At 37.8% G+C, this 26,758-nt stretch overlaps 4 protein-coding genes and 2 long non-coding RNA genes across 6 annotated transcripts in view; all 6 read left to right on the forward strand.

Moving 5' to 3' along the window:
• Window positions 1–70: 70 nt before the first annotated feature.
• LOC121641356 (hepatoma-derived growth factor-related protein 2-like) lies at window positions 71–5,515 on the forward strand. The gene is made up of 15 exons (XM_041987446.1): window positions 71–259; window positions 351–491; window positions 579–646; window positions 764–857; window positions 949–1,089; window positions 1,168–1,326; window positions 2,350–2,417; window positions 2,535–2,628; window positions 2,720–2,860; window positions 4,121–4,188; window positions 4,306–4,399; window positions 4,491–4,631; window positions 4,710–4,868; window positions 4,950–5,105; window positions 5,479–5,515. The coding sequence occupies exons 2-15, from the start codon at window positions 385–387 to the stop codon at window positions 5,513–5,515; spliced, it is 1,527 nt and encodes a 508-aa protein (XP_041843380.1). The 5' UTR covers window positions 71–259; window positions 351–384.
• Window positions 4,950–8,278, forward strand: LOC121641761 (protein pxr-1-like). The gene is made up of 14 exons (XM_041988033.1): window positions 4,950–5,105; window positions 5,179–5,572; window positions 5,664–5,804; window positions 5,892–5,959; window positions 6,077–6,170; window positions 6,262–6,402; window positions 6,481–6,639; window positions 6,721–6,876; window positions 6,950–7,343; window positions 7,435–7,575; window positions 7,663–7,730; window positions 7,848–7,941; window positions 8,033–8,111; window positions 8,252–8,278. Exons 3-9 carry the CDS (start codon window positions 5,698–5,700, stop codon window positions 6,990–6,992), a joined length of 768 nt encoding a protein of 255 aa, XP_041843967.1. The 5' UTR covers window positions 4,950–5,105; window positions 5,179–5,572; window positions 5,664–5,697; the 3' UTR covers window positions 6,993–7,343; window positions 7,435–7,575; window positions 7,663–7,730; window positions 7,848–7,941; window positions 8,033–8,111; window positions 8,252–8,278.
• Window positions 8,279–8,287: 9 nt separating this feature from the next.
• Window positions 8,288–8,885, forward strand: LOC121641766. The gene is made up of 3 exons (XR_006010795.1): window positions 8,288–8,410; window positions 8,492–8,647; window positions 8,722–8,885. It is a non-coding gene; the product is annotated as an uncharacterized LOC121641766 (long non-coding RNA).
• Window positions 8,886–8,939: 54 nt separating this feature from the next.
• Window positions 8,940–12,273, forward strand: LOC121641762 (protein pxr-1-like). The gene is made up of 9 exons (XM_041988034.1): window positions 8,940–9,115; window positions 9,207–9,347; window positions 9,435–9,502; window positions 9,620–9,713; window positions 9,805–9,945; window positions 11,198–11,356; window positions 11,438–11,593; window positions 11,667–12,059; window positions 12,151–12,273. Exons 2-8 carry the CDS (start codon window positions 9,241–9,243, stop codon window positions 11,707–11,709), a joined length of 768 nt encoding a protein of 255 aa, XP_041843968.1. The 5' UTR covers window positions 8,940–9,115; window positions 9,207–9,240; the 3' UTR covers window positions 11,710–12,059; window positions 12,151–12,273.
• Window positions 10,060–10,638, forward strand: LOC121641767. Its single transcript, XR_006010796.1, has 3 exons — window positions 10,060–10,182; window positions 10,264–10,419; window positions 10,493–10,638. It is a non-coding gene; the product is annotated as an uncharacterized LOC121641767 (long non-coding RNA).
• An 11,111-nt stretch (window positions 12,274–23,384) lies between the features above and the next one.
• The window catches only part of LOC121641357 (neurocan core protein-like), a 4,793-nt gene continuing 1,419 nt past the window's right edge, over window positions 23,385–26,758 (forward strand). Inside the window, exons 1-4 of the mRNA XM_041987447.1 lie at window positions 23,385–23,575; window positions 24,186–24,520; window positions 25,462–25,504; window positions 25,811–25,902. Of these exons, the coding sequence (XP_041843381.1) occupies window positions 23,431–23,575; window positions 24,186–24,520; window positions 25,462–25,504; window positions 25,811–25,902 (615 nt within the window). The 5' untranslated portion in view covers window positions 23,385–23,430. The remainder of the gene's footprint in view (window positions 23,576–24,185; window positions 24,521–25,461; window positions 25,505–25,810; window positions 25,903–26,758) is intronic.

Below are 26,758 nucleotides of genomic sequence, written 5' to 3' on the forward strand. Positions count from 1 at the left end.
AAAAGAGTTCATGCCAGAGAAGAAGAAGAAGATAAAGATGGACACAGATGTTTTCACAAGTACATCAGGTATGCCTACATTCAGAAACACACATTCATTGGGATGAATCTTGTTTTAAATTGATTAATACTATTGATAACTTGCTGTTTCTGTCTATTGGTTCAGATTCTCCCAAAGAGGCTCAAAACGTGGCTTCATGTAACACAAAAGAAGACAGGCCTCAGAGGAAAAGGACCAGAGAAACATTTACAGGAAGCAGGTAGATATCAGCTGGTTTTCCTTCATGTGAGGGTGATCTTTAGATTGTTTTTACCAAAGGTTTTAACACTGTGTTTTGTTGATTTATGCAGCAGTCCAGAGACCAGTTCCTCACCAAGAAAGAGGATGAGAATGATGATGCCTGAGGATTCCCAAACATCAGGCTCTGAGGTGAAAATCAAACCTCAGAAGAAAAGAAAAAGGGACTCTGCAGAGACCCAGTTTGAAAACAGGTTGGTATTATTTAACTGGCTTTTCTATATGTTGTTCTGTTGAATTCAGACAATCCTAACAATATTTCCTATTTGATTTCAACCAAGCCTGGAAAGATTAATGCCAAAGAAGAAGAAAATGAAGCTGGACAAAGATTTAGTCAAAGCTAAAACAGGTATATCTGTTTTCATAAACACACATTTATCAGGATTCATTTGTTTACAATTAAAGAAGGAAAATTAATTTGACATGAGCAGGATTAGTAACTTGCTGTTTCTGTCTATTTGTTTAGATTCTCCCAAAGAGGCTCAAAACGTGGCTTCAACTAACACAAAAGAAGACAGGCCTCAGAGGAAAACGACCAGAGAAACATTTACAAGAAGCAGGTAGATATCAGCTGGTTTTCCTTCATGTGAGGGTGATCTTTAGATTGTTTTTACCAAAGGTTTTAACACTGTGTTTTGTTGCTTTATGCAGCAGTCCAGAGACCAGTTCCTCGCCAAGAAAGAGGATGAGAATGATGATGCCTGAGGATTCCCAAACATCAGGCTCTGAGGTGAAAATCAAACCTCAGAAGAAAAGAAAAAGGGACTCTGCAGAGACCCAGTTTGAAAACAGGTTGGTATTATTTAACTGGCTTTTCTATATGTTGTTCTGTTGAATTTAGACAAATCCAACAATATGTTCTCTGCACAGGAGTCCAGACACCAGCTCTCCGGAGAGGAAAAAAAGGAAAAAGGGTCTTCTTCAGGCATCTCAGCAGGATCCATGTGAAGCTACATCCTCTGAGGTTACACTTAAACCTCGGAGGAAGAGAACATTGGGAACTTTTACAGTTCCACAGTTTGAAAGCAGGTCGGTGGAAGTTTTTTCACATGCTTGTACAGGCAGAAATGTTACTGATGCAATACTAACAACTTGTAATTTGTCTACTAGCTCAGGCCATGGCTCTCCGGAGAGGAAGAGAAGAAAGATTGGCTTTCTTGGTGTGTCCCAACGGGATCGATGTGAAGCTGCATCATCTGAGGTTACAGTTAAACCTCGGAGGAAGAGAACGTTGGATGATTTGACAGATGCTCCACGTGGAAGCAGGTAAGGGTTAGTTATTTAAAATGCTTGTATAAGAAAAAACGTTACTGATGGAATCCTAACATTTGTTTTTCAGCTCAGGCAGCTGTTGGAAGAGAAAGAAGAAAAAATCAGGCTAGGACAGGAAGCAGCTGCGCCCAGTGTGGAGGGCTGAAAGGACCAGAACTTCATGAAGAGGATGTAGAAGATGGTATCAGTATTGCAGGTTTACAACCTGCACAGGTGGTAAAACACACTCACACACACAAAAAAATGCCCAGTGTAGTTTAGAGAATATATAGATGCCTGCATTCAGAAACACACATTCATTGGGATGAATCTTGTTTTAAATTGATTAATACTATTGATAACTTGCTGTTTCTGTCTATTTGTTTAGATTCTCCCAAAGAGGCTCAAAACGTGGCTTCAACTAACACAAAAGAAGACAGGCCTCAGAGGAAAACGACCAGAGAAACATTTACAAGAAGCAGGTAGATATCAGCTGGTTTTCCTTCATGTGAGGGTGATCTTTAGATGGTTTTTACCAAAGGTTTTAACACTGTGTTTTGTTGCTTTATGCAGCAGTCCAGAGACCAGTTCCTCACCAAGAAAGAGGATGAGAATGATGATGCCTGAGGATTCCCAAACATCAGGCTCTGAGGTGAAAATCAAACCTCAGAAGAAAAGAAAAAGGGACTCTGCAGAGACCCAGTTTGAAAACAGGTTGGTATTATTTAACTGGCTTTTCTATATGTTGTTCTGTTGAATTCAGACAATCCTAACAATATTTCCTATTTGATTTCAACCAAGCCTGGAAAGATTAATGCCAAAGAAGAAGAAAATGAAGCTGGACAAAGATTTAGTCAAAGCTAAAACAGGTATATCTGTTTTCATAAACACACATTTATCAGGATTCATTTGTTTACAATTAAAAAAGGAAAATTATTTTGAAATGAGCAGGATTAGTAACTTGCTGTTTCTGTCTATATGTTTAGATTCTCCCAAAGAGGCTCAAAACGTGGCTTCAACTAACACAAAAGAAGACAGGCCTCAGAGGAAAAGGACCAGAGAAACATTTACAGGAAGCAGGTAGATATCAGCTGGTTTTCCTTCATGTGAGGGTGATCTTTAGATTGTTTTTACCAAAGGTTTTAACACTGTGTTTTGTTGATTTATGCAGCAGTCCAGAGACCAGTTCCTCACCAAGAAAGAGGATGAGAATGATGATGCCTGAGGATTCCCAAACATCCGGCTCTGAGGTGAAAATCAAACCTCAGAAGAAAAGAAAAAGGGACTCTGCAGAGACCCAGTTTGAAAACAGGTTGGTATAATTTCACTGGCTTTTCTATATGTTGTTCTGTTGAATTTAGACAAATCCAACAATATGTTCTCTGCACAGGAGTCCAGACACCAGCTCTCCGGAGAGGAAAAAAAGGAAAAAGGGTCTTCTTCAGGCATCTCAGCAGGATCCATGTGAAGCTGCATCCTCTGAGGTTACACTTAAACCTCGGAGGAAGAGAACATTGGGAACTTTTACAGTTCCACAGTTTGAAAGCCGGTCGGTGGAAGTTTTTTCACATGCTTGTACAGGCAGAAATGTTACTGATGCAATACTAACAACTTGTAATTTGTCTACTAGCTCAGGCCATGGCTCTCCGGAGAGGAAGAGAAGAAAGATTGGCTTTCTTGGTGTGTCCCAACGGGATCGATGTGAAGCTGCATCATCTGAGGTTACAGTTAAACCTCGGAGGAAGAGAACGTTGGATGATTTGACAGATGCTCCACGTGGAAGCAGGTAAGGGTTAGTTATTTAAAATGCTTGTATAAGAAAAAACGTTACTGATGGAATCCTAACATTTGTTTTTCAGCTCAGGCAGCTGTTGGAAGAGAAAGAAGAAAAAATCAGGCTAGGACAGGAAGCAGCTGCGCCCAGTGTGGAGGGCTGAAAGGACCAGAACTTCATGAAGAGGATGTAGAAGATGGTATCAGTATTGCAGGTTTACAACCTGCACAGGTGGTAGCACACACTCACACACAAAAAAAAATGCCCAGTGTAGTTTAGAGAATATATAGATGCCTGCATTCAGAAACACACATTCATTGGGATGAATCTTGTTTTAAATTGATTAATACTATTGATAACTTGCTGTTTCTGTCTATTTGTTTAGATTCTCCCAAAGAGGCTCAAAACGTGGCTTCAACTAACACAAAAGAAGACAGGCCTCAGAGGAAAACGACCAGAGAAACATTTACAAGAAGCAGGTAGATATCAGCTGGTTTTCCTTCATGTGAGGGTGATCTTTAGATGGTTTTTACCAAAGGTTTTAACACTGTGTTTTGTTGCTTTATGCAGCAGTCCAGAGACCAGTTCCTCACCAAGAAAGAGGATGAGAATGATGATGCCTGAGGATTCCCAAACATCAGGCTCTGAGGTGAAAATCAAACCTCAGAAGAAAAGAAAATGGGACTCTGCAGAGACCCAGTTTGAAAACAGGTTGGTATTATTTAACTGGCTTTTCTATATGTTGTTCTGTTGAATTCAGACAATCCTAACAATATTTCCTATTTGATTTCAACCAAGCCTGGAAAGATTAATGCCAAAGAAGAAGAAAATGAAGCTGGACAAAGATTTAGTCAAAGCTAAAACAGGTATATCTGTTTTCATAAACACACTTTTATCAGGATTCATTTGTTTACAATTAAAAAAGGAAAATTATTTTGAAATGAGCAGGATTAGTAACTTGCTGTTTCTGTCTATATGTTTAGATTCTCCCAAAGAGGCTCAAAACGTGGCTTCAACTAACACAAAAGAAGACAGGCCTCAGAGGAAAAGGACCAGAGAAACATTTACAAGAAGCAGGTAGATATCAGCTGGTTTTCCTTCATGTGAGGGTGATCTTTAGATTGTTTTTACCAAAGGTTTTAACACTGTGTTTTGTTGATTTATGCAGCAGTCCAGAGACCAGTTCCTCACCAAGAAAGAGGATGAGAATGATGATGCCTGAGGATTCCCAAACATCCGGCTCTGAGGTGAAAATCAAACATCAGAAGAAAAGAAAAAGGGACTCTGCAGAGACCCAGTTTGAAAACAGGTTGGTATAATTTCACTGGCTTTTCTATATGTTGTTCTGTTGAATTTAGACAAATCCAACAATATGTTCTCTGCACAGGAGTCCAGACACCAGCTCTCCGGAGAGGAAAAAAAGGAAAAAGGGTCTTCTTCAGGCATCTCAGCAGGATCCATGTGAAGCTGCATCCTCTGAGGTTACACTTAAACCTCGGAGGAAGAGAACATTGGGAACTTTTACAGTTCCACAGTTTGAAAGGCGGTCGGTGGAAGTTTTTTCACATGCTTGTACAGGCAGAAATGTTACTGATGCAATACTAACAACTTGTAATTTGTCTACTAGCTCAGGCCATGGCTCTCCGGAGAGGAAGAGAAGAAAGATTGGCTTTCTTGGTGTGTCCCAACGGGATCGATGTGAAGCTGCATCATCTGAGGTTACAGTTAAACCTCGGAGGAAGAGAACGTTGGATGATTTGACAGATGCTCCACGTGGAAGCAGGTAAGGGTTAGTTATTTAAAATGCTTGTATAAGAAAAAACGTTACTGATGGAATCCTAACATTTGTTTTTCAGCTCAGGCAGCTGTTGGAAGAGAAAGAAGAAAAAATCAGGCTAGGACAGGAAGCAGCTGCGCCCAGTGTGGAGGGCTGAAAGGACCAGAACTTCATGAAGAGGATGTAGAAGATGGTATCAGTATTGCAGGTTTACAACCTGCACAGGTGGTAAAACACACTCACACACACAAAAAAATGCCCAGTGTAGTTTAGAGAATATATAGATGCCTGCATTCAGAAACACACATTCATTGGGATGAATCTTGTTTTAAATTGATTAATACTATTGATAACTTGCTGTTTCTGTCTATTTGTTTAGATTCTCCCAAAGAGGCTCAAAACGTGGCTTCAACTAACACAAAGGAAGACAGGCCTCAGAGGAAAACGACCAGAGAAACATTTACAAGAAGCAGGTAGATATCAGCTGGTTTTCCTTCATGTGAGGGTGATCTTTAGATGGTTTTTACCAAAGGTTTTAACACTGTGTTTTGTTGTTTTATGCAGCAGTCCAGAGACCAGTTCCTCACCAAGAAAGAGGATGAGAATGATGATGCCTGAGGATTCCCAAACATCAGGCTCTGAGGTGAAAATCAAACCTCAGAAGAAAAGAAAAAGGGACTCTGCAGAGACCCAGTTTGAAAACAGGTTGGTATTATTTAACTGGCTTTTCTATATGTTGTTCTGTTGAATTCAGACAATCCTAACAATATTTCCTATTTGATTTCAACCAAGCCTGGAAAGATTAATGCCAAAGAAGAAGAAAATGAAGCTGGACAAAGATTTAGTCAAAGCTAAAACAGGTATATCTGTTTTCATAAACACACATTTATCAGGATTCATTTGTTTACAATTAAAAAAGGAAAATTATTTTGAAATGAGCAGGATTAGTAACTTGCTGTTTCTGTCTATATGTTTAGATTCTCCCAAAGAGGCTCAAAACGTGGCTTCAACTAACACAAAGGAAGACAGGCCTCAGAGGAAAAGGACCAGAGAAACATTTACAGGAAGCAGGTAGATATCAGCTGGTTTTCCTTCATGTGAGGGTGATCTTTAGATTGTTTTTACCAAAGGTTTTAACACTGTGTTTTGTTGATTTATGCAGCAGTCCAGAGACCAGTTCCTCACCAAGAAAGAGGATGAGAATGATGATGCCTGAGGATTCCCAAACATCCGGCTCTGAGGTGAAAATCAAACCTCAGAAGAAAAGAAAAAGGGACTCTGCAGAGACCCAGTTTGAAAACAGGTTGGTATAATTTCACTGGCTTTTCTATATGTTGTTCTGTTGAATTTAGACAAATCCAACAATATGTTCTCTGCACAGGAGTCCAGACACCAGCTCTCCGGAGAGGAAAAAAAGGAAAAAGGGTCTTCTTCAGGCATCTCAGCAGGATCCATGTGAAGCTGCATCCTCTGAGGTTACACTTAAACCTCGGAGGAAGAGAACATTGGGAACTTTTACAGTTCCACAGTTTGAAAGCAGGTCGGTGGAAGTTTTTTCACATGCTTGTACAGGCAGAAATGTTACTGATGCAATACTAACAACTTGTAATTTGTCTACTAGCTCAGGCCATGGCTCTCCGGAGAGGAAGAGAAGAAAGATTGGCTTTCTTGGTGTGTCCCAACGGGATCGATGTGAAGCTGCATCATCTGAGGTTACAGTTAAACCTCGGACGAAGAGAACGTTGGATGATTTGACAGATGCTCCACGTGGAAGCAGGTAAGGGTTAGTTATTTAAAATGCTTGTATAAGAAAAAACGTTACTGATGGAATCCTAACATTTGTTTTTCAGCTCAGGCAGCTGTTGGAAGAGAAAGAAGAAAAAATCAGGCTAGGACAGGAAGCAGCTGCGCCCAGTGTGGAGGGCTGAAAGGACCAGAACTTCATGAAGAGGATGTAGAAGATGGTATCAGTATTGCAGGTTTACAACCTGCACAGGTGGTAAAACACACTCACACACACAAAAAAATGCCCAGTGTAGTTTAGAGAATATATAGATGCCTGCATTCAGAAACACACATTCATTGGGATGAATCTTGTTTTAAATTGATTAATACTATTGATAACTTGCTGTTTCTGTCTATTTGTTTAGATTCTCCCAAAGAGGCTCAAAACGTGGCTTCAACTAACACAAAGGAAGACAGGCCTCAGAGGAAAACGACCAGAGAAACATTTACAAGAAGCAGGTAGATATCAGCTGGTTTTCCTTCATGTGAGGGTGATCTTTAGATGGTTTTTACCAAAGGTTTTAACACTGTGTTTTGTTGCTTTATGCAGCAGTCCAGAGACCAGTTCCTCACCAAGAAAGAGGATGAGAATGATGATGCCTGAGGATTCCCAAACATCAGGCTCTGAGGTGAAAATCAAACCTCAGAAGAAAAGAAAAAGGGACTCTGCAGAGACCCAGTTTGAAAACAGGTTGGTATTATTTAACTGGCTTTTCTATATGTTGTTCTGTTGAATTCAGACAATCCTAACAATATTTCCTATTTGATTTCAACCAAGCCTGGAAAGATTAATGCCAAAGAAGAAGAAAATGAAGCTGGACAAAGATTTAGTCAAAGCTAAAACAGGTATATCTGTTTTCATAAACACACTTTTATCAGGATTCATTTGTTTACAATTAAAAAAGGAAAATTATTTTGAAATGAGCAGGATTAGTAACTTGCTGTTTCTGTCTATATGTTTAGATTCTCCCAAAGAGGCTCAAAACGTGGCTTCAACTAACACAAAAGAAGACAGGCCTCAGAGGAAAAGGACCAGAGAAACATTTACAGGAAGCAGGTAGATATCAGCTGGTTTTCCTTCATGTGAGGGTGATCTTTAGATTGTTTTTACCAAAGGTTTTAACACTGTGTATTGTTGATTTATGCAGCAGTCCAGAGACCAGTTCCTCACCAAGAAAGAGGATGAGAATGATGATGCCTGAGGATTCCCAAACATCTGGCTCTGAGGTGAAAATCAAACCTCAGAAGAAAAGAAAAAGGGACTCTGCAGAGACCCAGTTTGAAAACAGGTTGGTATAATTTCACTGGCTTTTCTATATGTTGTTCTGTTGAATTTAGACAAATCCAACAATATGTTCTCTGCACAGGAGTCCAGACACCAGCTCTCCGGAGAGGAAAAAAAGGAAAAAGGGTCTTCTTCAGGCATCTCAGCAGGATCCATGTGAAGCTGCATCCTCTGAGGTTACACTTAAACCTCGGAGGAAGAGAACATTGGGAACTTTTACAGTTCCACAGTTTGAAAGCAGGTCGGTGGAAGTTTTTTCACATGCTTGTACAGGCAGAAATGTTACTGATGCAATACTAACAACTTGTAATTTGTCTACTAGCTCAGGCCATGGCTCTCCGGAGAGGAAGAGAAGAAAGATTGGCTTTCTTGGTGTGTCCCAACGGGATCGATGTGAAGCTGCATCATCTGAGGTTACAGTTAAACCTCGGAGGAAGAGAACGTTGGATGATTTGACAGATGCTCCACGTGGAAGCAGGTAAGGGTTAGTTATTTAAAATGCTTGTATAAGAAAAAAACGTTACTGATGGAATCCTAACATTTGTTTTTCAGCTCAGGCAGCTGTTGGAAGAGAAAGAAGAAAAAATCAGGCTAGGACAGGAAGCAGCTGCGCCCAGTGTGGAGGGCTGAAAGGACCAGAACTTCATGAAGAGGATGTAGAAGATGGTATCAGTATTGCAGGTTTACAACCTGCACAGGTGGTAGCACACACTCACACACAAAAAAAAATGCCCAGTGTAGTTTAGAGAATATATAGATGCCTGCATTCAGAAACACACATTCATTGGGATGAATCTTGTTTTAAATTGATTAATGCTATTGATAACTTGCTGTTTCTGTCTATTTGTTTAGATTCTCCCAAAGAGGCTCAAAACGTGGCTTCAACTAACACAAAGGAAGACAGGCCTCAGAGGAAAACGACCAGAGAAACATTTACAAGAAGCAGGTAGATATCAGCTGGTTTTCCTTCATGTGAGGGTGATCTTTAGATGGTTTTTACCAAAGGTTTTAACACTGTGTTTTGTTGCTTTATGCAGCAGTCCAGAGACCAGTTCCTCACCAAGAAAGAGGATGAGAATGATGATGCCTGAGGATTCCCAAACATCAGGCTCTGAGGTGAAAATCAAACCTCAGAAGAAAAGAAAAAGGGACTCTGCAGAGACCCAGTTTGAAAACAGGTAGGCATAGTTTCACTGGCTTTTCTATATGTTGTTCTGTTGAATTCAGACAATCCTAACAATATTTCCTATTTGATTTCAACCAAGCCTGGAAAGATTAATGCCAAAGAAGAAGAAAATGAAGCTGGACAAAGATTTAGTCAAAGCTAAAACAGGTATATCTGTTTTCATAAACACACATTTATCAGGATTCATTTGTTTACAATTAAAAAAGGAAAATTATTTTGAAATGAGCAGGATTAGTAACTTGCTGTTTCTGTCTATATGTTTAGATTCTCCCAAAGAGGCTCAAAACGTGGCTTCAACTAACACAAAAGAAGACAGGCCTCAGAGGAAAAGGACCAGAGAAACATTTACAGGAAGCAGGTAGATATCAGCTGGTTTTCCTTCATGTGAGGGTGATCTTTAGATTGTTTTTACCAAAGGTTTTAACACTGTGTTTTGTTGATTTATGCAGCAGTCCAGAGACCAGTTCCTCACCAAGAAAGAGGATGAGAATGATGATGCCTGAGGATTCCCAAACATCCGGCTCTGAGGTGAAAATCAAACATCAGAAGAAAAGAAAAAGGGACTCTGCAGAGACCCAGTTTGAAAACAGGTTGGTATAATTTCACTGGCTTTTCTATATGTTGTTCTGTTGAATTTAGACAAATCCAACAATATGTTCTCTGCACAGGAGTCCAGACACCAGCTCTCCGGAGAGGAAAACAAGGAAAAAGGGTCTTCTTCAGGCATCTCAGCAGGATCCATGTGAAGCTGCATCCTCTGAGGTTACACTTAAACCTCGGAGGAAGAGAACATTGGGAACTTTTACAGTTCCACAGTTTGAAAGCAGGTCGGTGGAAGTTTTTTCACATGCTTGTACAGGCAGAAATGTTACTGATGCAATACTAACAACTTGTAATTTGTCTACTAGCTCAGGCCATGGCTCTCCGGAGAGGAAGAGAAGAAAGATTGGCTTTCTTGGTGTGTCCCAACGGGATCGATGTGAAGCTGCATCATCTGAGGTTACAGTTAAACCTCGGAGGAAGAGAACGTTGGATGATTTGACAGATGCTCCACGTGGAAGCAGGTAAGGGTTAGTTATTTAAAATGCTTGTATAAGAAAAAACGTTACTGATGGAATCCTAACATTTGTTTTTCAGCTCAGGCAGCTGTTGGAAGAGAAAGAAGAAAAAATCGGGCTAGGACAGGAAGCAGCTGCGCCCAGTGTGGAGGGCTGAAAGGACCAGAACTTCATGAAGAGGATGTAGAAGATGGTATCAGTATTGCAGGTTTACAACCTGCACAGGTGGTAGCACACACTCACACACACAAAAAAAATGCCCAGTGTAGTTTAGAGAATATATAGATGCCTACATTCAGAAACACACATTCATTGGGATGAATCTTGTTTTAAATTGATTAATGCTATTGATAACTTCCTGTTTCTGTCTATTTGTTTAGATTCTCCCAAAGAGGCTCAAAACGTGGCTTCAACTAACACAAAGGAAGACAGGCCTCAGAGGAAAAGGACCAGAGAAACATTTACAAGAAGCAGGTAGATATCAGCTGGTTTTCCTTCATGTGAGGGTGATCTTTACATGGTTTTTACCAAAGGTTTTAACACTGTGTTTTGTTGCTTTATGCAGGAGTCCAGAGACCAGTTCCTCACCAAGAAAGAGGATGAGAATGATGATGCCTGAGGATTCCCAAACATCCGGCTCTGAGGTGAAAATCAAACCTCAGAAGAAAAGAAAAAGGGACTCTGCAGAGACCCAGTTTGAAAACAGGTTGGTATTATTTAACTGGCTTTTCTATATGTTGTTCTGTTGAATTTAGACAAATCCAACAATATGTTCTCTGCACAGGAGTCCAGACACCAGCTCTCCGGAGAGGAAAAAAAGGAAAAAGGGTCTTCTTCAGGCATCTCAGCAGGATCCATGTGAAGCTGCATCCTCTGAGGTTACACTTAAACCTCGGAGGAAGAGAACATTGGGAACTTTTACAGTTCCACAGTTTGAAAGCAGGTCGGTGGAAGTTTTTTCACATGCTTGTACAGGCAGAAATGTTACTGATGCAATACTAACAACTTGTAATTTGTCTACTAGCTCAGGCCATGGCTCTCCGGAGAGGAAGAGAAGAAAGATTGGCTTTCTTGGTGTGTCCCAACGGGATCGATGTGAAGCTGCATCATCTGAGGTTACAGTTAAACCTCGGAGGAAGAGAACGTTGGATGATTTGACAGATGCTCCACGTGGAAGCAGGTAAGGGTTAGTTATTTAAAATGCTTGTATAAGAAAAAACGTTACTGATGGAATCCTAACATTTGTTTTTCAGCTCAGGCAGCTGTTGGAAGAGAAAGAAGAAAAAATCAGGCTAGGACAGGAAGCAGCTGCACCCAGTGTGGAGGGCTGAAAGGACCAGAACTTCATGAAGAGGATGTAGAAGATGGTATCAGTATTGCAGGTTTACAACCTGCACAGGTGGTAGCACACACTCACACACACAAAAAAAATGCCCAGTGTAGTTTAGAGAATATATAGATGCCTACATTTAGAAACACATTCATTGGGATGAATCTTGTTTTAAATTGATTAATGCTATTGATAACTTGCTGTTTCTGTCTATTTGTTTAGATTCTCCCAAAGAGGCTCAAAACGTGGCTTCAACTAACACAAAGGAAGACAGGCCTCAGAGGAAAAGGACCAGAGAAACATTTACAAGAAGCAGGTAGATATCAGCTGGTTTTCCTTCATGTGAGGGTGATCTTTAGATGGTTTTTACCAAAGGTTTTAACACTGTGTTTTGTTCCTTTATGCAGCAGTCCAGAGACCAGTTCCTCACCAAGAAAGAGGATGAGAATGATGATGCCTAAGGATTCCAAACTAACACAAAGGAAGACAGGCCTCAGAGGAAAACGACCAGAGAAACAAAAAAATGCCCAGTGTAGTTTAGAGAATATATAGATATTCTCGTTTTGCAGTCCACTAGACACTCTAATGTCTCTGGAAGGGAGCTCCCTCTTGTGTGATCCTTCCCGAGGTTTCTTCCAGGCCCTTCTGTTAAAAGGACAGTTTGGGAGTTTTTCCTTGCCCGCTTGAGGGAAGTGTCTTAATCATGTGGACTGCGGTCATTATGGCTAGATGTTTTAAAACCTGGGCATTTTCATTACAAATTTAAAAACAGGGCCACACCTCGTCAACATCAGGTCCTAATTAAATTCTAAAATAGAAATAGAAAAAGAAGCTCAAAAAGTTTACACATTCATTTATACATGTAAGTTAAAATGATACATATTTTAAAATTATATATATATATATATAATACAAATATATAAAATACAAATAGAGAATAAATTAATAAGCTTATTAGGCCAATAAATAAATTAATAAAAAAACTCAAAACAAAGCAATCTGTTTATTTATGAATAAAAAGTAAAATATAAAATAAAAAAAACAAAATAAAAATATTGAAACCAGAAAAAATAAAAGGAAGAAAATAGAAATACAAATAGAAAATGGTCTATATCTTATAAAACTCAAAACAAAAAACAGTAAAACATAGATATATATAACCCTTTGGTGCATTAATTATTACAAAACACAACCACATTATTTTTAAATAAAGTATTTTACTTCTACAGACATGCACACTGATGTTTTTTAAATCTTATTTTAACTTAGTGTATTGATTTTTCTATTTGATCTATGAAAATATTCATAAAATACCTTGTCAGCTAAAGAGAATTAAAGCGCTAAAATAGAAAGAAGGAAAAAAAACTAGACATAGCAAAAGAAGCGAAAACAATTTGTCCAAAAATCTAATAAAGAAAACTAAAGAAAAAGCATAAATAAAATAATACACAAAATTAAACAAACTAGAGGTATAACAAATTCAGAAGGATAAAAGCGATGAAAAACAAATATAAACACACTCAAAGTAATAAATCAAATTAGCCAGGCAGGCAGATAGATTATATATAGTTATATAAATAATACAAAGACAGCTGATGACATAGAGAAATATCGTTATATTAAAATCGATATACATGTAGACTACTAGTCAATAGTTTAGGCTCACTTTTCTAGTCTATCTATCTATCTATCTATCTATCTATCTATCTATCTATCTATCTATCTATCTATCTATCTATCTATCTATCTATCTCTCTATCTATCTATCTTCATAAATTTATCTTTATATGATCTGTCTTTCTATATAAAAGTATATAAAACTAATTCTGTCTTTATACATATGTTTCTCACACACACACACACACACACACACATATATATATATATATATATATATATATATATGTATATGTATATATATATATATACATATATATATGACAGAAACAGAGAGGCAGATCATATAAAGAGAAATAAACAAATATACAAAGATAAAGTGATTTATAGATAGATACAGAAATACAAACTAGGAAAGATAAAGAAACATAGATTGAGAGAGAGGGAGGCAGAGATTCTAGGATTTAAAAGAATCCCTTGTTGGCTGTTTTCCAGCACATGAATAAAAATCCAACAGTACTGATTACATATCCCTCAGGAAAGCTAATCATTGGAGCTGCAGTTTAAATGGTATCTTGACATTCTGACAGACTGGTGTTCAGGCTGGTGGAGGCGTTCTCCTTTCCTGTTTGTGTTCAGTCCTAAATATTCTGTCAGAAATTCAACAACTTTTCAACCTAATTTTTGTTACAGCTAAACCTGCAAAATGGTTGACACACAAAAGTTTTGCATCAATGCTGTCAGCATTTCCTGAGTGGTATGAATCTATCTCTTCCCTCTTTCTGTCTTATGAGACTAATAGAACAGAATAGTTCAACAACTTTGTTCAATAATTTGAATAACAAACCTTTATATTAGACCTTCTCTATACTTTTTTTTAAACTCACTCCCCTAATTTCGCTAAACTGTATCGCGCGTCGATAAAATGACATTCCATGAAATCATGAGCTCTTATAGAGGTGTGGCCCTGATCCATAAAGTCTGAATTGGAGCTATAATTAAATAAAAATAATAATATTAATATTAATTAAAAATTAAAATTATTAAAAATTTTATATAATTTTAAAATTTAAATGTGTTTCTGTTTCATTTTGTTTTGTCTGAGTCTTCCTACATTGCATCACCATGTTTATAGTTTGTACTTCGTTTGGGTAAACATTTTTCCATTGTCTGCATTTTGTGCTAATTACAAAATGTGCAAATGCAGTTAAAGACATAAGAAGAAAAGAAGAAAATAAACATACTCATTACTTAGGCCTGTTACACACATAACGATTTTGGACAGTTTTTTTCCTGATTTTGCCTCTTCCCGACCTCTGACAGCAAACGCCCGATCATCGTGAGATTTCCCTGTACGATTATCATTTGGTCTGTGGTGTGTTCCGAGCCGATTTGTCCTGATAATCCGCTCCGAAAAGGGGTCGCAGCCGACAATTGGCAATATTGAACATGTTCAATATTTCAGAGGTGGTTTCTGAGGAACGCCAACGACTCGTGCATTCTGACTGCGTGGATGGTGACGTGGCACAGAATGTAGCCAATCAGAGAGCGAGCTGGCTGGGGAACAAGGAAGTAAATAAAGTCCGTGTTCACGCCGTCTCCAGTCTGTTATTTTTTTTTTCTTTCTGGCTTTTTCTGTTAACAATAGTCCCAAGACCACCATCATTCCCTCGTCCTATATATCTTCTGGTTTTCCGATTGTTATTATGTTTCTTCTTCTTTGTTTTTTGCCAGTTGTTGCTATGGTTCTTCTTCTTTGTTTTTTGTCGGTTGTTGCTATGGTTCTTCTTCTTTGTTTTTTGTCGGTTGTTGCTATGGTTCTTCTTCTTTGTTTTTTGTCGGTTGTTGCTATGGTTCTTCTTCTTTGTTTTTTGCCGGTTGTTGCTATGGTTCTTCTTCTTTGTTTTTTGTCGGTTGTTGCTATGGTTCTTCTTCTTTGTTTTTTGTCGGTTGTTGCTATGGTTCTTCTTCTTTGTTTTTTGTCGGTTGTTGCTATGGTTCTTCTTCTACGTTTCGATATTTGTCCGCTTCGGAGGACTAGATTGTAGATGAGCTGTGGAACAGCACCTTTATGTGTGTGTTGTTCTGTGATTACATTTTCGGAGCACACCACACACAATACGATCAAAACTTACCTTTTTTTTATCTTCACGTGTGAGGTCTCAACCAGATAAAAAATCTCATAAGATTAAAACAATCGTTATGTGTGTACCAGGTCTTAGACAATTAGTCAGCCATGCAAAATAACAGCGTTTTCCACATTTAACATCTTTTTAATAAAAGCTTGTGCAACATGTTGGTTAAATACAGTTCATTACAGTAAATTTTATCTCATGTAAAGATGAAAACACCTGCACATACTAAAAAAAGAAAAACAGAGATCCATCCATCCATTTTCTTGCTGCTTATCCGGGGTCGGTTTGCAGGGGCACTTGGCTAAGCAGAGAAGCCCTGCCCCGGCCACATTTGCCAGCTCATCCGGGTGGATCCCAAGGCGTTCTCAAGCCAACCGAGAGATGTAATCTCTCCACCATATCTTGGGTCTTTCCCGGGGTCTCCTCCCTTTGGGACATGCCCGGAATACCTCACCAAAGAGAGGTCCAAGAGACATCCTGACCAGATGCCCAAACCACATGACCTTACTTCTCACCCTGTCTCTAAGGGAGAGGACCTCAATGCTGGAATAGGGTGGAGTGTTCTCTTCTAGTCGGGAATGATAAATGAAAAAAAAAGGAAATAATTTGAGGAAATCTTCTCTAAAATTCCTTAGTTTTCACAATGTAAGGCTATAATAAGTTTAAATATCCTTTTTTCAAATTATGTACCAGATCTTCTACAAACCACACAACAGCAGTTTTCAGTATGATGAAGTTGGTGATTTTTTCAGTTTTTCACATGAATAATTTATTCATAGAGTAGTATTTAAAAGCAGACCAAACAAAAGGTTTTACGTGTGTTAAAAGTCTTTTCTCATGTAATGTATGAGAGTGGAACGCTGATCATTGTACAATCAGTGATACATTTTGGGCATTTATCATCAAGAAGCATGTCCGTCACGATGCAGTGGAGTCTAGGACCCAAAAGCCCAAAGGTTTTAATTTAAGAGCCAAGAAACTCAGGAACCACACGACAGGGAAATACCACAAGGATCTGACAAAGGAAACTGAAAACCAAAGGGGTATAAATACACTGAGGGAATAATAAGAAAGAGGTGAAGTGAATGAGAAAATCAAACCAGGTGAGCTAAAGAACAGGAAGCAAAACAGAACACAATACACAAGAGGAATTAAGCTACAAAATAAGACAGGAAACCAAAACTAAACATGACAAGACTAAGAACCTTAAATCAAAACCCTAAGATCATGACCATGTCATAATCTCGTATGAGCTTAAGGCTAAAAAGAATAGAAGTGGTAGATCCAGAAACAACAAAACACCATAGGCACAGTATAGTAATGCTGTTTAGCTGATATGTTGTTGTTATACATTTTCTATTTCTATTCTATTATAACTTTTATTCTTTACTTTTCAATGTCAGGGCAGCATAAGGTCTCAAGTCATATTGAGGCTACAGCCCGATAGACACAATATCAGAAAGCAGTTTTTAACATTGCAGCTATACAACTAATGTATCCCACAAAAGTCGTTCCACCTTTGACATTTCAGCAACAATTTCATTATTTATTTATTTAATTGTGAATGAAGTGCCTCTTCATGCGCTAAAACCAGGAGTGTTTTTTTAATAAATCAGAATAAAGGTCGACTTTATGTGGTGATGTTATTTGAATGAATAATATGTGCTTCTTTGAAAGATGCAAATTGTTTTAAATTTGCAACTAATCCCGCAGGTTTTTTTAGGACTCGGGTTCACAGATTTACAAGAGGCAATGACCCAAATCACAAGCAAAGACGGTGACTTTCCTTTTTTTCTATTAGCAGGAACTTCACTTCTGTACCGTTATACACATTTTATTGAGTGAAACTGACTACAAACAGAAACAGAAATGTTTTAACAGAAATTTTTTAACAGAAATGTTTGCAATCAAACTCTAACCAAAAATATGTATATATTATCCAAATAAACCAAAAACTGTTAGGGATGTGTTTAAAACAACTGTAATTTAAATTTTTCAATCTAACCTGTTCTAAGAAGGAGGGAGACCATATTAACACACAGAAAAAACATCCTTATGACCATCTTTAACATGATTGAAGTAAAGTTTACTTTGTGTGATCCTTTGCATTTGAATAGTACATTTGGAGATGTTTGAATAAAAAGACAATCTAAATGTTAAACAAAAAGCTTGTGAGCAGGTAGATGACATCATGGATTAACTAAGCATGAACAAAAGAACTACTACACACTCAACGTGTACCCTGCTGTGATCATGTTTGGTCTTCAATCTGGTATTTATGCAGTGTTTCTTTTCTCCACATTCAATGGCATTTTTCCTATTTAATTTTCACTCACTTATACAATTAAAATGCTTTTAGTAGCTTAAGTAGCACAACTTTAACACCAAATTGTGTTCAGGTTTGACTGGCTTTCATAGTCAAGGTAAGTTTATTTGTATTGCACAATACAATGACAGGGTGATTCAAAGTGTTGTACAGAAATATCAGAAATAAGAAGCATTGTTCATGTATGGAAAACTGGATGGACCTGAGAGAGGGTCATAAAAGTGCAACATTCAGCCCAATGAATAAGTAAAAAACAAAACAAAAAAGACATGCAAGACCATATGTCTTGTATTTCTCAAGTTTATGAAAGCTGAGGGTTCCTCTTTCCTCAAACGCTGCTGGTCCCCGACATTATACAGCAGAAGGTTTTCCAGCTGCGCCTGGAGATGAAGACAACGCAGCTGCCTCTACTGGACGCAGTTATCTAGTCCTGGCTGGTAGAGAATTTGCTTTAGCACGCCGTTGCCAAGTCTTTAGATTGTTTTTAGTGACATTTAGTTCACATACCTTGGAAGGTGAGCCGGGTGCTTTATTTCAATCTGCTGTTTACATTGTTAATGTCTGAAGTTAATTCTTGACATCCTGCAGGCAAAGTTTACACAAAAAGGCCAGATTTCTCCCTCCTGGATCATCACCGACCTTTTCAAAAAATTATTTTAAGTGATCATACGGAGATGCTGTAGTGATCACTGAGACAGAGGTGATGCTCCTGCCTTCATTGGATTTTGCCTCCATGTTTCTCATTTGTTGACTCATGGGCAGTGTGGCTCTGTGGTGGTTGGTACTGCCAAATTTGGTGTTTTTCATATATTAAGGCCTGTCTATGATGTGTTTTAGCTGGGATTTTGCCTAGAAGGCTCCATGGAAATCTGGTATCCTCTTGAACAAAGTTCAGCTGTGAAAGAACGCTGTTCACAAACGCCAGAATGAGCGCGCTCACAATAATGTTCATCAGGCAGAAATATCGTACGTTCAGTTCATGTTCACCCAAAATGTGAACCGGTTTATGAATGATCGTTCAAAGAACTCAGTCAGGCACAACACTGAAAAGCATGGTTAGGTTTTTTAGTGTCACTTTGAGACAGAATATTCCTGATCTTGGGAATGTTCCTTGGCAATGGAAAAATACTGATTTAGACACCTGATTAATTTGTGGAAGAAAGTGCAAGTCCTAGTCAAAGATGACCCCAAGTTTCCTCACAGTCGTAATAAGCCAACATGACAACGTCCAAAGAAAGTATTGATGCTGACAGAGAACAAACAAACTATAACTCATTCAGGATTTAATGTCACCTACACAAGTCTGTAAGTTTAAGAGACTGATTTGTTTCTTCAGGTTTCATTGATGAATAAAGCTGGAAATAATCTCCCATGGCATAATGTCTCCAGATTATTAAAGCATGGATGGCTTGTAAATTTTTAAATTTCAGTGAAGATTAAACTGAGTTTATGGCTTTTGGTGGTATGACTGGGTCCTTCCCTGTTATTTGGCTCAGTACAACCAGCCAGTCATCAAAAATTGGGTATTACAATGGTCTCTGTATTTAAGCTAGACAGTCAAGTAAAGGAAAGATTTTATATCTTAAGGCAGCTAGTTAATGTGAAAGCCAATTATTCCAAAGCAACATTTTGAGACTGTTATCTATGCATTTATAACCTCTTAGCTGGACAACTGTGTTTTGTCAGTTAGTGGGTCTTCCATTGTTCGCCTTCAAATGGTGCAAAATGCCACTGCGCATCTTTTAACTGGCACACATAAACTTAAACACATTTCTCCGGTTTTAGCATTGTTCCATTGGCTGCCTGTTCATTTTAGAATCCAGTTTAAAGTAATTTAATTTGTTTTTCAATCACCCTATGGCCTTGCACCACCGTACCTCGCTGAGCTCCTTCACCCTTACGCACCTTCACGCTCTTTTAGATCAGTTGATCAGCTGCTCTTGATGGTGCCGAGAACAAAGCGTAAGCTCCGAAGAGATCAAGCCTTTGGTGTTACTGGCCCCAGATCGTGGAATTACCTGCCCATGCATATCAGACAGGCCTCGTCCTGATTTTAATTCTCTTCTTAAAACTCACCTGTTCTCCTTGGATTTTTCCAACTCTTGACATGTCGACATTTTGCCTCTGTTTTTATATTTTGGACTGGATAATCTGCATAAGAGTGCAGGTGAATATTGTACCCAAAAAAAGCACTGAGTGAAAACAGAATTGGTCCAAGTCCAGAACCCTGAGGAATACCATAACTGACTTGGGTTTGTGTGAGGACACATTATGCATGTACACAAACTGGAGTCTGTCTGATAAATATCACCTTCAAAGCATTACCCTTCAGAAAAAGCACATTTCTGTCCTTCAGGGTACAATCTGGATTTATGTACCCACTACGAGCCCATTTATTTTCTTTTATTACCATTTTTTAACCTTGGTTAACCTCATTGAGATTAAAATCTCAACATCAGAGCAATTAAAATGTTTACAGACACACAACAAAACACAAGAAAAAACGAAAAATGGCTACACAGTATAGCTATACATTTGCCTTATAAATGTAAAGCAGATTTTAATAAACTGCTTTTAAATCTCTAGATGGGAGACATTTTCCACTTTTAAATTTGGGTACAAGATGGTCACCAGAGATGCAATAATGGTCTTGATAAGGTATAAATACAACGGTACAAATACAGGGGTACAAATAAGTTCCCTCTGTTGAGGGTACAACAGCAGTACCTTTGAGGGTACCACAGTGACAATCCTTTTTACCACTAACAGCACAATTGGGTACCCTTTTTTCTTAGAGTGTAACACAAGTAAACTTTATAACTGTATGTAGTGTTATGGTGTAATACTTATATTTAAAATGTATAGTTAAGTTGTTTATCAGAATTCTGACCGTTAATTTTCATCTAAAATCATTTGAATTTGAAATTAATCACCAGAACTGATCAATGTTAACACGATAAAGACTAGATGTGTTAGATGGATGCTCATCTCGGCAGCACTCCACCAACTCAGCATTTGTTAGTACAACTAGCTGAAAGCCTCCGAGGAGAAGACACAACAGCCTGTTTTGAATGTCAAACTGCATTCAAAAGGACTTTGAGGCCCATTTCACGTCGGACACAAACACGTGACTCGAGCTTATCGGTGGTCAGCTCAAAGCACAACTGTGAAAGCCCCCATCATTGCACCACATCAAGAACTGACTACTCTGACTTCATCTCATGGTGAACATGGCTGCATTATCTTGAACCTGAATCTTTCAGTGACTCTGCTGGTTAGATTAAAAACAGCTAACAACAAACAAAATGAAAATAAAGTGAGAGAAAGTGTACCAATGTGCACAGTGTATACTGCAGGTAAGGAAAAAAGATCTGAATACACTTGGAACACATGTAGAGATGTTTTCTGATGCCAGTTGTGAACTCATGGTTGCCCAGTGGTGATAAGATCAGCTCACATGCATGAGGATAAAACATTTTCTGTAATGGTACTGCAGTAATTAACATGTTTCAGCTGGCAACTGGTAAATTATGTTGGAAGACACATCATGCTGCCATGCAGAAGATGTTACTGTTTAATAGATTATTTAAATTGTTCTATGACATTTGTAAGGCTCTACAGATGGCAGTATGTATGGGATGGTTTGTGAAATCTTCTGTGTTTCATCAGGAAGGGTGTGCCCATTTTCTTATCCAGTCTGTATTTGAAGTTGAGTCTTGAATCATCCTCCACACTCATTTGCATTATCTATAAAGACATCCTCAGAGGAAAGAAGCAGACAAACACCGAAGAGGAGAGACAGCTGCTTGTGATTGGCAATTTAAGAAGGTTTAAGACTGGTGAGTTGATATTTGATTAATATGGAGAGTTTTATCTATATGTTTACTGGATAAAAGAGTTGTTCTTGAGTTAGTGTAGTGTACCTTGATAAAACTAACTCAACAAAAACTCTTTAAAGAAGCAAATAGCGTCTGAAAATACAAAGTTAGGTGAAAATGAAGTTTTTATTTATTTATTTATTTAATTATTCATTCATTCATTCATTCATTCATTTCCTACCACAGCATGTAAACCTGATAAGAAAAAAGATAACAAGAAAACTAAAGTTGAAATTCATTGAACTGTGTCGAGCTGAGTCACCTCAGATTGTCAGGTTAGATCAAGACTGCAAGAAAATTGTTATAAAAACATAAAAAAAAATAAGAAAACATTTTATTAAACTTCCAACACTTTTTGCGCAGGGATAACAGAATGATAAGATGGACAAAACCAAGTGTCCCTTAGTTTTTGTTTTTTAAAATAGGCTTCAAGTCTTCGGGTTTAGCTTCTTCACTTCTATAGCATAGGTGAAAATAAGGGGGGGTGACATGGGGGACGTGCCCCCAGTCCAGGAAAAAAATGGTACACTGTCACACATTAAAACATTGTCATCAATAACACTATATAGTTGTGATAACACTTTACATAAGGCTGTAACAAACAAATTCATTTATGTTGAAAGAAACCCATCTGACTGGAAAACCATTCCATTTTTTTATATGTGCTAAATTGGTTTTTATTTTTTATTTTTATGATGTATGCATTCTGAAATGTGATAAGAAAGCAATACTTGTGATAAAAAACAAAAGTCCATAAAATTCTGAGTAATAAAGACAGAAGAACCATCTGTATGATTGACCAAAGCAACAAATCTGATCTCCCGGGTTTCATATCTGATTTTTGTGTCCACAGATAATAAAAGTCAGCATGAAAAAGACTTTGTTTGTGATCTTCCTGCTCACAGGTAACACCATACTCCTGTAATATTTGATAGGTAATAGATTTTATAGAGAATTTAATTTTTAACAGTGGATTATGTTCCTGTCTCAATGTACATTGTTTTATAAAGGTCCTGAGGTAGTAAGTGCTCTATGTAGCCAAGAAAAACAGCAGAAGGATTCCTTACACAAGCCCATATACAAGTTCTCCTTAATACTAAAAGCAACTATAATGCAAAAAAAAATAGCCTAGATGCTTATATAAATGCTTATAAAGCACATTTAAATCCTTGGAAGAGACATGTACAGGTTAAATGAAATAATTTAAAAAATAAAATAAAAATAGACTTCTCATGGCCATTTAACAATACACTATACAGTTCCGTACTTACTTGTTTGGTGGAAGAGGTCAGTGAAACGTATCGCTAACAAGGTGAATAAATGTGAGAATTTAATAACAAAGAACAACTTATTTCACCTTCTCACATGAAAAAGCAAGAGCAGTGTCAGCAGCTAGAACGTCTCACTCTATTGCCAAAGTTCCTCCAGGGAAGTCAGATTAACATGGAAGAGATTTGTTGTTGTTTTTTCTAAACTCCATTGTTACTAATTTCATAAATTTACTTCCCTCCTTAGGTTTTTGTGTCACCTCTGTTTCCTCTGCTTGGTATTGGTACTCAATAAAAAAAAATATGACTTTTGAAAATGCATACAATCACTGCCTGACCGATTACCGGTGCATTTCTCACAATGCAAACCAGCAGCACAAACAATTACCTGTCAAATTTTGCCAAATATTTCACTGACAAGGTATGGGTAGGATTACTTGCACGTACTCTGCCGTGGACTGGGATGGACGGACAACCAGCCGAATACTTCAACTGGAAATTCGACGAGCCAAACGGGGGGATTGATGAGCTGTGTGCCACGATGGCGTATGATGGAGAATGGCAGGATCTCACCTGCTCATCGCATAGACAGTCAGTCTGCTCTGATGGTGGGTAAACATCTAAATTATTTTAGCTTTAAAATGTATATGTTTGGAATTTGCATTTGTTTATGTTATTTTCCTTTTTTTCTCTTGAGTTCCCTCTAAATTATCCTCCTTATATACTAATATAATACATAGTACTATGGAGTACTGGAACATGTGCAGCATAGACGCACATCTATTAATTTCTTTATTTTAATCACTAGCCATGGAGGATACTAATAATCAAACTGATTTAAGCCAATAATCTGCATATTTTTATATATATATATATATATATTTATTTTATTATATTATCATTTAATATGTTAAAGACAAATTATGTGCATAAAGCTGCCTGCACCTCGATTAAAGGAATTTCTGTTTATAACAATATTAATGTTCAGTTGATCAGAGCCACCACTGAGATGATGCTAATTATTTACATATTCTAAGATCCTAAAATATTAAATGAGGTGTAAATGTAGAATTACATCTCAGCAACTTTATGACATGAATGATTCATTTTAATGGATGATGGGATAACTGACATAAAAAAAACATCTCGTTACACATGGAAAATGTGTGGTACTGTATAACTCTATCCTCCACCTCCTCACTTTCTTCATCTCCACAGGAAGCCATTACTACATTACAGAGACTGAAATGACTTGGATGGACGCTGTGGCCAACTGTGAGGCCAAAAATTCATCTCTGGTCCAAATCCAGAACAGCACCATGAATAATGAGATCATGAATCTGCTGTCCAGTGCAACAGAGGTGTGGATCGGCTTGAACACTTCTGTAGACTGGTACTGGGCAGACACTGGAAAATCTGCCACATTCCTAAACTGGCAAGAGGGACAACCTGACAACCTGAGTGGAAATGAAAGTTGTGCAGCCATGGAGACGGAGAATGGGACCTGGACAGATGAGCATGTGACGAGTTGTACTATTTCTTCTGCAAAGAACGTATGAAATAAATCCTTTTTTTCCACAGAGATCATGGGGAAGCTGCTTAATGGCTACAATATTCTTTTTATTATTATCAATTTATATTCAGAGTATTTTTATACTTAGTAAATAAATGGGCAGAAAACTGTGAAAGAAAAAAACAAAAAGATAAGAAAATCTCTAAAAACTGAATGACACCAAATCCTCACAATCAACTAACAATGATATCACAGATCAATCATTCCTCTTCCATAAAAAATAAGGCCCAGTCTTTTGAGACCCAAATAAAACAATAACCAACCTACAAAACAAAGGGAAAAAATAAAGCAAAACAAAAGGCAAAGTGGTCAAAAAGTTGACTTAAACAAGAAGTTCAAACACGTCAGCTACGTAGCTGTGAGAGGAAAGAGCAGACACATTAATGTCATGCAGAAAAAGAAAATTAACTATTTAATCAAAATAATACAAAACTTTAAATCGATCAATGAAAACTTTCAGTTATTCAATTATGATGAAAATTTAGCTCAAACCCTTCATGATCAAATTCATTCGATTTTTTAATAGTTGTGACTTTAACACATAAATGAATCTCTTCCAGGATATTACAAACAAAAAATCTGAATATTTATTGGCACAGTGTTGTAAATTGTATTAAGGACCATCAATTATGTTCCTTTAATGTTTTAGTTTATTGTGGAGGGTTTGATGAGATTTTTGCTTTTATGATAAATGTTTCATTAAAATTGACCATCTGAGACCCGTTCTGTTCTAAATTTCCAGCCACTGTTGTTCGGTTCTCTCTGTGTATCAAACTGGCTGCCACGAATGATCTGAAATGGGATCAACTGAGAAACATCAGTTGTCTTTTCTAATCCACAATGTCAACAATACAATTTAAATAATGTTGAACGTTGTCTGAATTTTATTAAACTTATGAGTTTGTCTTTTGGATGTTACAGAAGTTTACAGGGGGAGTAGGTAGCACAGCAGTCGAGACCAAAGGTAAGCTAAGACATGACATCACATCCCAGGATTAAATTTAACAGTTGTTATGGTAACACAAAGCATCTTAGTTTTATTTTTGCACACAAAAACAAGTAGCAGCTGTATTACAGTAGCAGGAAGCAAGTGAAGCGCATGTAACTTAATATATTTAAAAAATAATTGTTTTGACTAATTAGTGCCACAGTAGAGCTTTATGTGTAGTAATTAATGACTCTGCTGGCCCTGCGACAGACTGGTGACCTGTCCAGGATGTACCCTGCCTCTCATCTGCTAATTAAATGAATGAATGAATATTCCTTGCAGTCCAGAAGTCAAAGCAAACTGTGGTGAAGCTGAAGATCCAGACCAGAGTGAACATGGAGGATCCAGCAGCCAGTGCCATCCTGGAGGAGCAGGTGTGGTTGGAGGGGTCTTTTCTTACACTATGTTGCTGCGGCCCCAATTCTGTTTAATTTGCCATAGTAGGGAGAAAGTCATTTTACAAGAAAAAAGGGTCATTTTTCAATACCTCCAAACAAAATGACGAAATGAGTGGTTAGTTCAAATCCTCAAATACAACCTACAGGGGCCTGTGATGATGTGACGGTGTGATGAAGTGAAGTTACAACCCAGATATTACAACTGTTTTCGTTCATTCTGGGTTACATTCATTTAATAACATGATAATACTTAAAAAACTTATAATTTTAAACTAATTAGGGTTAACTAATAATATAAGGTTGGCTTAGATCTAGAAATCAAAACTAGAATGTTTTAGGACTGAAAAAATATCACGAGTAGGACCGAGCACTTAGCTGGCAGTTGGCTTTAATATATTGGATGCATAATTTAATATTCACATGAATCATCTGTACGGGTGCAAGGTGGTGTGGTGTTAGCACCGCAGCCTTTCTGTGTGGAGTTTTGCATGTTCTCCCCGTGTATGCGTGGGTTCTCTCCGGGTTTCTCCGGCTTCCTCCCACCGTCCAAAGACATGCATGATAGGTTAAGTGGTTATTATAAATTCTCTCTAGGAGAGAGTGTGCGTGTGAATGGTTGTTTGTCTATCTGTGTTGGCCCTGCGACAGACTGGTGACCTGTCCCATGGTGTACCTGCCTCTCACTTGTTTAAAATGCTGGGATAGGCTCCAGCTCACCTGCGACCCGTAATGGAATAAGCAGTCAAGATAATGAATGAATGAAATCATTTGAGCTTTTCCTCACAATTTATATGCTCTGTTTTCATGATTAGTTGAAAAACTAGAATATTTT

The sequence above is a fragment of the Melanotaenia boesemani genome, chromosome 6, assembly GCF_017639745.1.
Source record: "Melanotaenia boesemani isolate fMelBoe1 chromosome 6, fMelBoe1.pri, whole genome shotgun sequence".
Taxonomy (NCBI): domain Eukaryota; kingdom Metazoa; phylum Chordata; class Actinopteri; order Atheriniformes; family Melanotaeniidae; genus Melanotaenia; species Melanotaenia boesemani.

Excerpts from the sequence above, each read along its gene's own strand:
- LOC121641761 (XM_041988033.1), top strand. The coding sequence starts at position 5,698 with ATGAGAATGATGATGCCTGAGGATTCCCAAACATCAGGCTCTGAGGTG. Across the intron at positions 5,960-6,076 it reads TTTAGTCAAAGCTAAAACAG|ATTCTCCCAAAGAGGCTCAA; the intron begins GTATATCTGTTT and ends CTATATGTTTAG. Across the intron at positions 6,403-6,480 it reads GAGACCCAGTTTGAAAACAG|GAGTCCAGACACCAGCTCTC; the intron begins GTTGGTATAATT and ends TTCTCTGCACAG.
- LOC121641356 (XM_041987446.1), top strand. The coding sequence starts at position 385 with ATGAGAATGATGATGCCTGAGGATTCCCAAACATCAGGCTCTGAGGTG. Across the intron at positions 492-578 it reads GAGACCCAGTTTGAAAACAG|CCTGGAAAGATTAATGCCAA; the intron begins GTTGGTATTATT and ends ATTTCAACCAAG. Across the intron at positions 4,869-4,949 it reads GTTCCACAGTTTGAAAGGCG|CTCAGGCCATGGCTCTCCGG; the intron begins GTCGGTGGAAGT and ends TTTGTCTACTAG.
- LOC121641762 (XM_041988034.1), top strand. The coding sequence starts at position 9,241 with ATGAGAATGATGATGCCTGAGGATTCCCAAACATCAGGCTCTGAGGTG. Across the intron at positions 9,714-9,804 it reads GAAACATTTACAGGAAGCAG|CAGTCCAGAGACCAGTTCCT; the intron begins GTAGATATCAGC and ends TGATTTATGCAG. Across the intron at positions 11,594-11,666 it reads GATGCTCCACGTGGAAGCAG|CTCAGGCAGCTGTTGGAAGA; the intron begins GTAAGGGTTAGT and ends TTTGTTTTTCAG.